The following is a 13,369-nucleotide window of genomic DNA, read 5'->3' on the forward strand; positions in this document are numbered from 1 at the left end:
GAGAGATTTCATTATGATCCTTGCTAATCCCACTGGATCAGATGGTTGCACTCTACCTTGACAGATGGGTCCCTGCCAGCTTCTCCAAAAGCAGTCATCAGCATACCACAAATGTCTACCAGTAGTTGGCCAGCCTAAGAGAAAACTGAAGGGACATGAATGTGCTGTCAGAATTCTTCCTTTAAGACCTTCAACTCTTCTTAACTGGCAAGCAATGCTAGGGGCAAAGGAACATCCATATTTCATATGCCACCAAGGACAGCACATGTGCGAGCATCAGTGTGGAGGTGGAGCAGGAATGAAAGGCAGCTCACTAAAGTTAGACCAAATCAGTGGCAAGAAATACATAAGGAACCAGAAAGGAAATGTGACCTCAATATCAACTGAAATCTGCTGTGAATGTTGCACACAATGTAATTACATGCTGAATTCATCTTTCTCAGACTCCTAACAAATGACTTTTCTACATTCTGCTGACCCAGTTTCTAGATGGACACACATTCCTGCATCCTTTTCTGACACACCCAACTACAGCAGTCGGCTTTTTATCAGCCAAGGTATTTGTGAGTGGACACCTCTCGTCAACTCACATAATGGATGCAAAATCCTTTCAGAAAGTTTTGTGTCTGATCACTTTATACCCTTTATAGCCTTTCCCTTTTTTTTGTAAGTTTTGACAAAGGAAACATATTTGATAATAACTACATAAAAATACCTGAAATCCCACAAGATTACAAAGTATCACATCAAAGAGCGAAGATTTTGCAAACCTCAGAGCAGAGTCAAAACACAAGGCCCACGTCCTGCACAGCTGCTCATATGCAATTTCTAGCAAGGAAGCGAGGGCAGCCTTCCGTCCTCTCCTTATAAGCCCCTTTTCACATCCCATGTCAGTCTAGTGAAGAGACATTCTGTCAAGCTCCTACTCTGCTATTTCCTCTTGCTATAAACTGAAGGCAGGAAATTAGCCTTGGCCTGAGGATGTCCAGAGTCAGGGCCAACAGCCCAAACATGTCAAAGCTCTAATTTTATATAATATTGTGCAGACATGTTTAGTTGGCTAATTGTGAATGCTTCCACTGAGCCCCTCCAGTGGCCTCTGTGCTCGCTAATTCAGAAACTCTCTCTCTCACAAATTACTCATTAAAAATAAAACAATATGCAGCACAGTAATTAGCACTGGAGCTGTTCCAATGAAACAAAAAAAAAAAAAAGAAAAGGGCACAGAGACAAGATTGCCCAGATAAACCTCCCTGTAAATCTCAAATGACCGCCGTTTAGGAACCACTCTCATCTATAGACTTTACAGCAAAATAAGAAGAATTAGTCTGCTATGCAAAGAGAATGGGAAGAGAATTGGGATCACGCTACCCACTGGGAGAATCACAGCTGTTACAAACTATTAATATTTATATTAGAGTAATGTCTTGAAGGAACAGCTGAGTTACAGATGAGCACAGAAAGTAACAGTGCATAGGCCTATACATTTATTTGTGGGCATACACAAGTGAGATTTCTCTCTCTCTGATTGAATAGCACTCAGTGCAATGAAACTATCATCACAGCTTTTTCCTCCACAAATATACAGATAATGAGAGACAGAGGGAAATCTTGTAAATGCATATGGGTATGCATCCTGCCCTGCAGCACTGCATAATGAGGAGAGAAGGGAAACAGAGAGAAAGAAATCCCTTGCTCGTAACTACCACCATAGTTCTTCATTTCTACACAGAAATCAAGCTGCTCTAAAATCCTCCTCAACTTCATGAAATTGGGATAATTTCTGTCTCCCAGTATATTGCAGAAGGAAACAATAATTCATCAGCACTTACTATCTCTAAACTTGGTCTAGCCATATATTTTAAAACCCTACCATTGCCAACTTCCACAATAGCATATTCCCAACAATGCAAGATTTATTTCAGGGCTGGAGCAAAGCCCTGCTGGACCTTCTGGAGCTGAAGAGAAATCAGAGGATGTTTCACTGATGCTGCATGAGGCACTGCTGCTGAGCAGGGGTCACAGGCACCCTCGGGAGGCTCACAGCTGCCCCATCACTCAGGGAGTGAGTCAATTCCCATCAGACCTCTGTCAACCTTTCTAGCGCTGAATTAAAAGTCTAGCTTGTCCCTTGCTACAGCTTCAGTGAAAGTGGATTCAGGGCTATGTGGGAGAGCACTACTTTGCAGAGTAACCATCTTGTAACCACTGAATTCAAGTGCCATGACAAATGCAAGATGCACAACTGAAAAACAAATGAGAGCAAGAACGCCACCAATGTATTTGTTCTGCAAAAGTGTAGCCAGATGTGAAATCACTCTCATGCTTACAAAGAGATGGAAGGTGACAGTGGGGAGAGCAACCTTCTGCAGAAAATCTGCATGATACATCAACATCTGTAAATTTTGTCTGTTTTTAACTAATATTACAGTGACACTTACAGAAGTTTTTAATTAAGACTCTAAAATGGACAGCACCTCCACTTCTTCCCCTTGAAAGCTTATTAAATCCCCCTCAAGGATCAAATAAAAAATTAATTCATATGCTATGGACAGGAACCTTCTTACTTCTTAGGGAACCATCCAGTCTTTTCAGATAAATGCTAAACATGACTCGTTTCAGAAATCAAAGCAGCTGACTGCAATTCACTCAAGAAAGTGAAAATGCAAGCCTGCCATATAGACCATTTTAATAAAATCTGAAGCTGCTGCCAGGAAAAGAACCAGAGGGAAGGCTTAGCTGCAGTTCAAGACATTTGGTTCTAGTCCCTCGCACTGGCTTTGGAGCATGTAACACACAACTGTCAGCCCAAACCTTTCCTCCTGCCTCCAGATTTTCGGTCTGCTTCGGCACTTCAGCCCTGTCAAACAGGCATTGAGCACAGACCAGCCACCTCATCAACCCTGTGCTGTAAGAAACGGATCCAATTTATCACAGATCCAATACACCATGCTGCTACTGAAGAAAACAATAACATCAGAAACCCAGAACAAAGAAGGAGGAAATAACAGTATGCACTTGCACTCTTTACAGTTGCAAAACACAGTGGAAATGCAGAAACACTTTCAGCAGAGCATACTTCTACAACGCAGAGCAACCTGGACAGAACTCACCTATATCAAGAACATTACACTTAGGGTAGGAGACACAAAGGCTTCAAAATCTACAAACTGACAAAATTTGATTCTCTCAGTTCTTGCTCATATATTCCATCTCACTTTCCAGGAGAAGTTTCAGTTTAAAAAAGCTTATAGTTAAAGCTGTATTACAATCAAGCTTGCGCCAAAAGACTTGAAGGGTTTGAAGCTGACGTTTTTTTTAGACTTCTTGCTGGCAGAGAGTAAAATTTTTTTAGAAATAAGTGTTTTATCCTGCTTTGGAAAAAAAATGGTATCCTCCAATTCTGCTATGGAGCATAAGCTGCAGATTCCTACCAAGATCAAGCTGCTGTTAAACTGTTTTGCAGCTGCTCTTGCAGTCACTGCAGAAAAGTATACTGTGAAAAGACTGGAAAGGAGGACAGCCTCATAGGAGGTGAAGTCATACATATCAACTGCAGTGTTAAAAGCAGCCCGGAGGAATCTGTGCAAGACACAGAGAGATGATGCTGTCTTAGCTTGTGAAGCTAGCTATTTTGTCAGTCATGAGTGACAGTGATGGCATAAACTGGAATTGACAAGGTGCACATCTGGATAGTGACAATGAGACTGAATTTGAAACTGAAAAATGGAGGAGCACGGTAATAAAAGAATTCACATCTCAGTGTGCATGTAAACAGGATGGGGCACAAAGAGAGCAGATACACTGCTGGTCAGAGGGAAAGGAACCTGGAGATGGGCTGTGAGAGTGGAGAGGATGCCTGCTGCTTTATCCCCCTTCAATAAGTTTCCAAAAGATAGTGATTTCTCCTACCTTTTGCAAGTACAAGACTGTTCCCTTCAGCACAGCATAAAAGGTTTTCCAGCCTCGCTTTCCCCAGGGAGCTGCAAAGAAAACAAATGAAAACCCATTTAACTCAGATCCATTTTTACACTTTGTCTAGGCAACAGGAGAGTTACATTAGTCCTGTGTAAAACCTCCTTTGTACTCCCATTTTCAAAGGACAATGCAACTCAGCCTGCACAGTGCCTGAAAATACCTGCTGTAAGGTAGAGTAAAACAACCCTGAAGACAGCACTAGACTGGATCAGAAGGGAACAGGAGCAACGCAGAAAGCAGGCCTGAGTGATCTGGTCTTTCTGCTCTGGCACTGACACTGCTCCTATACTGTTAGGTCTGAGGTTTGTACAGTGGTGATGTTTTTAGTAGGAAACACCCTTTCTCCATGTCAAAGCAGGTCGCAGCCACTGCTCAGAATCAGTGTGACATTGCCCAAAAAGCAATGCCTCCCAAGAGCATCCTTCCTTCTTGCAACTGCTGTTCACCCAAGTGGGCACTGAGTGGTCAGATGCCTGCTTCATTCTATCCCTTCTTTCCACAGTTGTTGGGAAAGTCAAAGGGGAAGCAGAAAGGAGCCAAATCAAAAATCACCTCTCAAGAAACCTGAAGTAACACTGAAGAGCATCACAAAAGCAACACATCCAACCTATAAATTCATAGGGACAAGAAAAAGAGGAAAAAAAAAAAAAAGAGAGTTGTAGGGAGAAAAAGTATGAAAGCTCCAGTCTGAAATTCAGCTGTGGTACAGGGAAAGAAGGCATGTGCTGTACAGTCACAAAGACAGAGACCAGAAGCATGCATTGAAGTTCACTCTCCACCAAGTACACACCAGTGACCAACATCCATTTGTATATATATTAAATACTGCAATTAACAGCTTGTACATGACTAAAGCATCACCATGAAAAAGGAATCCCATTCTGATCTGACCAAGTGGCAGTGAAAAAGTTGTTACTCATTTGCTCCAGAAGTTAATCACTCGCATCTCACACAGTGGACATTATTCCTACTTGTATTATGCAACAAATATTATTTCACTTTAGAAATCTTTACATAAATTAAGCTCTCCTGAATTACAACAGTGTGTTAGGATACTTATAAAGACAGAAGCTGCTGTTGCAGGCACCCTGGTTGGGAAGATTCCTCACGTTTTCATAAAACTATATCACAGAATAGGTTGGTTTGGAAGGGACCTTAAAGCCCACCAAGCCCCAACCCCATGCTGTGGGCAGGGCTGCCCACACCAGCTCAGCTGCCCAGGGCCCCATCCAACCTGGCCTTGAACACCTCCAGGGATGGGGCACCACAGCTTCTCTGGGCAGCTGTGCCAGGGCCTCACCACCCCCTGAGTAATGAGTTTTTTCCTAACATCCAACCTAAATCTCCCCTTTTAATTTAAAGCCATTCTCATCCTATCACTATTAGGCCATGTAAAAAGTCACTCCCGCTCCTGCTTATAAGCTCCCTTTAGGTACTTGAATGCCACAAGAGCATTGTGGATGAGTAAGAGCATTGTGGAAGAGCACTGTGGAACCTTCTCTTCTGCAGTCTGAAAAAGCCCAGTTCCCTCCGCCTTTCTTCACAGGAGAGGTGCTCCAGCCCTCTGATCATCTTTGCAGCCCTCTTCTGGACCTGCTCCAACAGATCCCCACCCTTCTTGTGCTGGGAACCCCAGGCCTGGACACTGTACTGCAGACGGGGCCTCACGAGGGCAGAAGAGAGAGGGACAACTCCCTCCCCCTCTCTGCTGCTACCCTCTGCTGATGCAGCCCAGGAAACTTTCAGCCTTCCAGGCTGCAAGTAGTGCACACTGCTGACTCATGTACAGTTTCTCCATTTACCAAAACTCTCAAGTCTTTCTCCGCAGGGCTTTTCATTGTGAATTCTTCTTCCAGTCTGTACACAGATCTGGGACTGCCCCAACCCAAGGGCAGCACCTTGCACCTGGCCTTGTTGAACATCACTTGTTTCACATGGGCCTACCTTCCAAGCCTGCAGAGGTCTCTGTGGATGGCACTCCTTCCCAGTGTATTACCAACAGCACCACTCAGATTAGTGTTGTCTGCAAACATGCTGAGGGTGCACTTGATCCCACTGTCTGCATCATTGATAAAGATGTCGAAGAGCACCAGTTCCAAGACTGACCCTTGAGGGACATCACTCATGACTGGCCTCCACATGGACATCTGTTAACCACAACCCTTTGGCTGCAAACATCCAACCAATTCTCTACCCACTCTTCAAATCCTTCTCTCTCCAATTTAGAGATAAAGATGTGATGTGGGATCATGTCAAAGGCTTTGTAGAAGTCCAGGTAGATAATATCCGTTGCCCTTTCTTAGTCCACTGATGCTATTTTTCTATCACAAAAGGATACCAGATTGGTCAGATATAATCTGCTACTGGTGAAGCTGTGCTGGCTGTCAAAGATCACCTGTTCATCTTGCATGTGCCTTAACACAGCTTCTAGATCTGTTCTGTGATCTTCTCAGGCCCAAGGATAAGGCTTACAGGTCTGTAATTTCCCAGGACTTCCTCTCTACAACTGGTTTTTATTCATTAAAGGATTATCTCAAAAATGCCAACATTCAATGAGCCGAATAATGAGTGATTCTGAATATTTGTAATTAAACAAATTAATCATGGCAACCATACACAATTATTTATTAAGGTTAAATAAACAAATTTAATGAAGAAGAACCTACTCACAACATCCACTCATCACAAAGAATGAGGTCAGTTTGATTACATCACCACCACTTGAATTCAGCTGTACTAGCCTCCAGGTTGAAAACACAGTCCTTCAAATGTACCTTCTAAAATACACTAGCACAACATGCAAGTGCAAAACCGTTTAGTTAAACTAGATAGAGTTGGAGTTACTGAAAACTAATCACAAAGTCAGGATTCTCTTTTCTCTTCAGGATTCACCCCAGAAGTATGAACCATTAGTACTGATCTTCAACAATAAATGGGAAAAATACAGGTGTCCTGAGTAGCCTCTGCTGTTTCTAAGACTCTTACTAGAAAACAAGCAACTGAAGATACACCAAACAACAAAATGCATGCAGGCAAATCAAACACCTGTGGTAATTAGTGCTCCAAGAATGGAAGTAGGACAAGAAAGAAAAAGGTTAATTAAAAGTAAATAAGAAACACAGCAGGCTTATTACAAAGAATATTTACAAAGACTATTTATGAAACTGCATGGCATAATTCTTGATGTTACCAAACACCGCTAGACTTGACAGAATTGTGACCCAAGAGCAGGAAAGGAGGGAACACTTAGAGGATCTTCCAAGCAGAGATGAACAACATTTTTTTAAAGACAGAAGTAGAGGAGAGGGGAGATTTGAAACAACCTGGTACCACATGAGGAAAAGGAGAATTATCAAAACACTACTGAATAGCTGTAATTCACTTGAAATTGTTTTCTCTTCTACAAACCATGAGATCCATTTTCGTTGAGCACAAAAGATTCATGCTGCTTTGCTGTACCACATTACTCAATAGGCACATGCATTAGAGCTGATGCAAATGGAACTCAGCATTGTAAATCCTGGCCTGATAGTGAGAGTGTGATAATCCAATTGCTGGGTTGTTTGTTATTGCTGCAATTTTCCTTAATGAAGCAGCACTATTCACCTTGAAAAGCAAACAGTCTCATCCTAAGTGGTACAGTGGAGAGATTACAAGGAAGAGAGATACGATGTTATACAGGGAAGAGAGTTATGATGTTACATGTGAAGGATACTTACTTTTCTTTCCATCCATATCTGCATGGATTTTCCGAGCCAGAAATCCAGTTTTATACACAGCAGCATTGGGGTCATGAGGGATGTCCAGGAATGGGTTATTAGAGTTTCCAATCCGACTTACAGCCTTCGTCTGGTTCCCATTATCTTTTTCATCTGTACCATCTGAATGAGGCTTTTTTTTCTCTTCTTCATCCCTTAATGAGTAATGAAATACGAGAATGAACAAGCAACTGACCAGCAAGGTTTCATTTTAGTAAATCTTGCATGCTCCTTGTCAAAACTTACCCCTCTCTTCATAGGGAACCTTATGTAAGAGAAACCCAGATATACACTATAACATAGACAAATTGTAAGCAAAGCATCAACATCATTATAAGCAAAGTTAATCGACTTCACCAGAACAGCCTACAGCTATAGGAGCTGAATTTTAAAGAATGGCCAAGATTGCCTTTTATATTTCCAAAATACAGGCTTTCTAAAGTGCTCTGTCCTACAGCTTCACTTATTTTTATTTCCACTTATCTGAGTGCTATAACAGAAAACAGTTGCCTGCAACATTCTCCTGAAAAACCTTTGATTTCTTCTAGTATTCACATGTAGATGAGAAACGTTAGATTACTAGAGATCACCAGGACTTATTCCTTAACTTCACACATGATACACAGGCTCTACTCTCTTTTCTTCAATTTCCTCCATAGACTAGCATAAAAAGCACTAAATTAAAAATAAAAACTACAGCAGGTGAATTGTCTTATCTGTATCTTAGAAACAGAATGCTGCTCAAAACGTTACTTATTAGTACAGTGTACTCAACACAGCCCTTGGGAATAACAAGGCGATCTATTTCAGCAAGTCACAAGCACTGCCCAGATAATGAACGCCTTCTTGCTTGTCAGCCAAGAGCAAAAAGGATAAGTTAACATAAAAAACAAAGGATGTCCATGTTGTTTTCAGAGAACAATCAGTCACTGGATCTAGGTGGATAGTGCATCTGGAGGAATCACGGCTAGTGTCAGATTACAGTACAGCCCAGTCTCTTTTGAAGTCCCTGCACGTTTCTTTCCAGTTGACTGACAAAGGTGCACCAAGTAGGCTGAAAAGTTGGTAACTGAAGGATATGGTAGCAATGTTTCTCCTAAATCCAGCATCTGACAAAAAAAGGTCATTAACGCTTGAGTGCAATGATAGCTATTTGAGAGGGAAAGTGAAAAGCTGCAGCATTTCACTGGACCCAAATGATCTGCACAGATGGCAAACTACGTAACCCAAAGCAGAACTTCCAAACGTGCATATGTACACAGTCGAGCATCAGACAAGGAGTAGCAAGGCATGTATCAGTTTCCTTCTGGGACATGCTGCAATCACGTCTGCAAATGACCATCCAAAGAAACATCCTCCATGACACTGCAGGTACAGCGATCATCTGTGCCATCCCAACCCTTGCTGAAATGGTTTCCTACGGAATTTAGTCTGAAGCAAAACCTAGGCAATGGACTGTTATAATAACAAGGAAAACAAATCCAGAGGCACAGGTGAAATCTATCAGCAGTATGGATATGAGTGCTACACATTCAGCCAGAGAGCAACAGAAAGGTCCTAAGTATTTGATTCAGTTGTAGAGATGTAGGTGGTGGTGCACTATATGTAATCATGATGTTGGCTGGCAAAATCTTCTGATTAGTAAGGGGAATAAAACTTCTATTGGAAAACCAGATTCCTGAAAGAGAACACCAGTTCTTCCATCTTCTAGCCTATCAATACATGTGTTCCTACTCCAGAACAGAGAGAGATGCCATAAACCTGTTGGTCAAAGCAATAGAACTTCTTTGTGCACAGTTCTGCTGAAGCCCTGTCCCAAGTTAAAAAAAATATAGGAATTCCTGATAATTTTGACTGTCCCCACCTTTCCTCTCCTGTTTTGACTAGCTGGTGGCAAGGCCAGACCACTGTGACAAATACTTCTTATATCTGGCCATTTCAGGAGTACATTCCCTCAACACAAGTCTCTGTGTACTTCATAGTGCCTAATCTAGACTAAAATCTTCTGTAGGGCACTAGCACTCAGGCTTGTGAATTCTGGGATCTCAGACAAGGATAAAGTGGATTTCTCCTTGTCAGCTTACAATTTTTTGGAATGCACTATCTTCTTTCGGTCCATGGGAGCACATTGTCCTATACAGATCCTGTCCTGTGGGAATGTACTTGCACCCTTATGCAAGCAACTACAGGAGTTGTGACCAGTAGGGATCCTAGCCAGCGCTATTGCTGGGAGCGCTCTCAAAGTCAGCATCTCTAGGGCAGCTAATAAGCAGGAATTCTTTATAAGACAATTGAAGATGGAACAGACAAGGATAAAATACTATCTGCTGTCCTGCCTACTGGACAGGGAACAGGCCTTAAAATGGTCCTTCAAGCTGTCACTAAAAATGGGACATCTCTGAGACTCAGAAGCCTATCACACACCCGAGAGCTAAATGTTCTGATTGTTTGGAGGTCAAGACATATAAGCAAGTCCATCAGGTGCAGCGAAGGGAACAACAGAGGTAGAGGGACTCATTACAGAGGACATGAAAGAATGGAAGAACAGCTGATTAGCCTCTCCGTGGGCTCCGGGACTCATTTCTTCAAATGTTTCATGTTACTTCAGGGGTTAAGCATAAGAAGAAAGCAGGACTGGGAGCAGTTTCAAAGCAGTAGAACTGTTCAGGTAATGTATTCGGTCACACACCCTCAAAAATTAGAATAGGACTGGTCAGGAATGGAGTCAACTGGGGACTGATACAAGCATGTACCCCTACATAAACTAATCAGCAAAAAAGGTGATAAATAGCTGTAAAAATCACAGACTGGTAGGGGTCGGAAAGGACCTCTGAAGATCACAGACCCTGCATGCAGGTTCTCCAAAGTAGGTTACTCAGGAAATCATCCATGTAAGTTTTGAATACCTCCAGAGACAGAGACTCCACAACCTCTATGGACAGTCTGTTACATGTTCTGTCATCCCCACAGTAAATAAGTCTTTTCATATTCATATGGAACTTCTTGTATTCTAGTCTGTGCCTGTTGTACCTTGTCCTACCGCTGGGCATCACCGAAGAGAGATAGTCCCCATATTCTGACTCCTGCCCTTCTGATATTTTAAGTGCTGATAAGATCCCTTTCTCAGCCTTCTCCAGACTAAAGAGTCCCAGATTTCTCAGCCTTTTCTCATACAGGGGATGCTCCAGGCCCTTAATCATCTTTGTAACCCTCTGCTGAACTCTCTCCAGTAGCTCCCTTTCTTTCTTGTTCTGGGGAGTGCCCAGAAATGGATACAGTACTCCACATGTGGCCTCCCCAGGGCGAAGCAGATGTGGAGTGTCACCTTTCTCAACCTGACAACCACACACTTTTTAATAATACCATAGTCTTTCTTGGCCACAAGGGCATACTGCTGGCTCATGGCCAAACTGTTGTTCACCAGGACACTCAAGTCCTTCTCTGCTTTATTCCAGCAGGTCAGTCCCTAGCCTGTACTGGTGCATGCAGTTATTCCTCCACAGGTGCAAAACTCTACACTTGCTCTTGTTTAACCTCATCAGGCTCCTCCCCACTCAACTCACTAGTCTGCTCAGTCTTGCAGGATGGTAGCACAGCCTTCTGATCTGTCAGCTTCCTGACAGATCCCTGATTTGTATCATCAACAAAGTTACTGAGAGCAGACTCTATCTCTTTGCCCCAGCCACTAATGAAAATGTTGAACAAGAACAGATTCAGTACAGTCCCTGAGGAACATGCTAGCTACAGGCTTCCAACTAGACCCTATACCCCTGATCACAACCCTTTGAGCTCTGCCAGGCAGATAGTTCTCAATCCACCTCACTGACCACTCATCTATACCACACTTCCTAAACTTATCTACAAGGATGTTGTGAGAGACAGCGTCAAAAATCTTGCTGAAACTGAGGTACACAACATCCACTGCTCTACCCTCACCTAACCTGGTGATCTGGTGATGACGTTGTAGAAAGTTACCAGGTTGGTCAAGCACGATTTCTGCTTGGTGAATGTTAACTACTCCTGATCATCTTCTCTTCTTCCACTTGCTTGGAGATGACATCCAGAATAAGCTGTATCATTACCAATATGCTGTGAAGAAATCAGGCTGATTAGCCTGTAGTTTCCCAGGTTCTCCTTCTTGTCCTTTTGGAAAACTGGAGTGACACTAGCTGTCCTCCACTTCTGAGGCACCTCTCCCATTCTTTATGACTTTTCACAGATTATGTGTAATAGCTCAGCACACTCAGCACTAATGACTGCATCCTATTAGGGTCGACTGAACTGTGTTTCAAGTTTGCCTAGATCATCTCTGATCAGATACTCCTTAACCAAGGTAAAGACTTCCTTTCTCCAGACTCTTTTACGGTGATAAGGGTCTGGAATTCTCAAGAAGCAGTCTTAGCAGTAAAGCAAAGAAAGCATTGAGTAGCTCTGCCTTCTCCATTCTCAGGGCACCCACCTCAATAAACAGTGGGCCCACATTTTTCCTAGTCTTCCTTTTGCTACTGACATAAAGAGGGCTCTCTTGTCCTTGATTTTGCTCATTAGATATAATTTCAAGTAGGCCATAGCCCTCCTTGTGGCATCCCTGCAAGCCCTGGCAATATTCCTACATTCCAAGTGGCCAGACCCCTTTTCTTCATTCCATAGACTTTCTTCTTCCATTTGAGTTTTTCCATGAGTTCATTGCTCATCCACATAGCTCTCCCGCAACTTTTGTAGGATTTCTTACTTTTAGGGATGCGCCGATTTTGAGGGTGGAAGAAGTGCTGCTTGAATGTCAACCAATTCTCCTAGGTCCCCTTACCTTCCAGTGCTCTAGCCCACGGGATACCTCCAGGTAGACCACTGAAGTGGTCAGAGATGGCACTCCTGACGTCCAGGGACGCAATCCCACTTAATTGCCTTCTTTCTTCCACTTAAGATCCTGAACTCAACTATCTCATGGTCGCTAAATGCAAAGTTGCCCACAGCCTTCATGTTCCCAGCCAATCTTTCCTTGTTTGTAAGAACAAGTTCCAGTAGCACACCTCTCCTCGCTGGCTCTTCCACTTATATTATGAAGCTATTTTCCACATACTACTGGAACATCCTGTTCTATGCATCCCTGGCAATGTTGCTTTTCCAGCAGGTATCAGGGTGATTGAAGTTTCCCATGAGAACCAGAGCATGCAATTGTGAGGCTACTTTCAGCTGCTTGAAGAAAGCAGCTCATCAACTCACCTCATCAACTTCTTCCTTCTGATCAGGTGGCCGGTGATAAACACCCACAACAGCATCACCCATATGAGCCTGCCCCACAGTTCTCACCCACAAGCTCTCCATGTGTTTGTCATTCATCCCTAGGCAGAGCTGGATATGTTCTAGATGCTGTCTCATATAGTGACTCCCCCATCTCACCTTGCTGGTCTTTTTTTTCCCCTAAAAAGTATGTAGTCACCCCTGACAGCATTCCAGTCACGCAAGTTCCTCTAGGTCTCCATGACTGCAGTGGCAAACACATTCTAAGTATACCTGTTTATTACCCATGCTGCATTCATTGGTATATAAAGCTCTTCAGAAACGAAAAGGGAGCAGAGGGCACATATTTCTCTAGAGAGATTCAAGAGGATTCCCGATAACACACCCTTGAG

General features: G+C 42.9%; 1 protein-coding gene across 2 annotated transcripts in view; it reads right to left on the reverse strand.

The window, feature by feature from the left end:
* The window catches only part of PSD3 (pleckstrin and Sec7 domain containing 3), a gene marked incomplete at both ends in the record, with an annotated part of 111,730 nt that overhangs the window by 26,685 nt on the left and 71,676 nt on the right, over nt 1-13,369 (reverse strand). For both annotated transcript variants that reach the window (XM_079548121.1, XM_079548122.1), the window contains 2 exons: nt 3,913-3,983; nt 7,698-7,891. In XM_079548121.1, the coding sequence (XP_079404247.1) occupies nt 3,913-3,983; nt 7,698-7,891 (265 nt within the window). The remainder of the gene's footprint in view (nt 1-3,912; nt 3,984-7,697; nt 7,892-13,369) is intronic.

This window comes from Tetrao urogallus, assembly GCF_951394365.1.
Source record: "Tetrao urogallus genome assembly, chromosome: Z".
NCBI lineage: Eukaryota > Metazoa > Chordata > Aves > Galliformes > Phasianidae > Tetrao > Tetrao urogallus.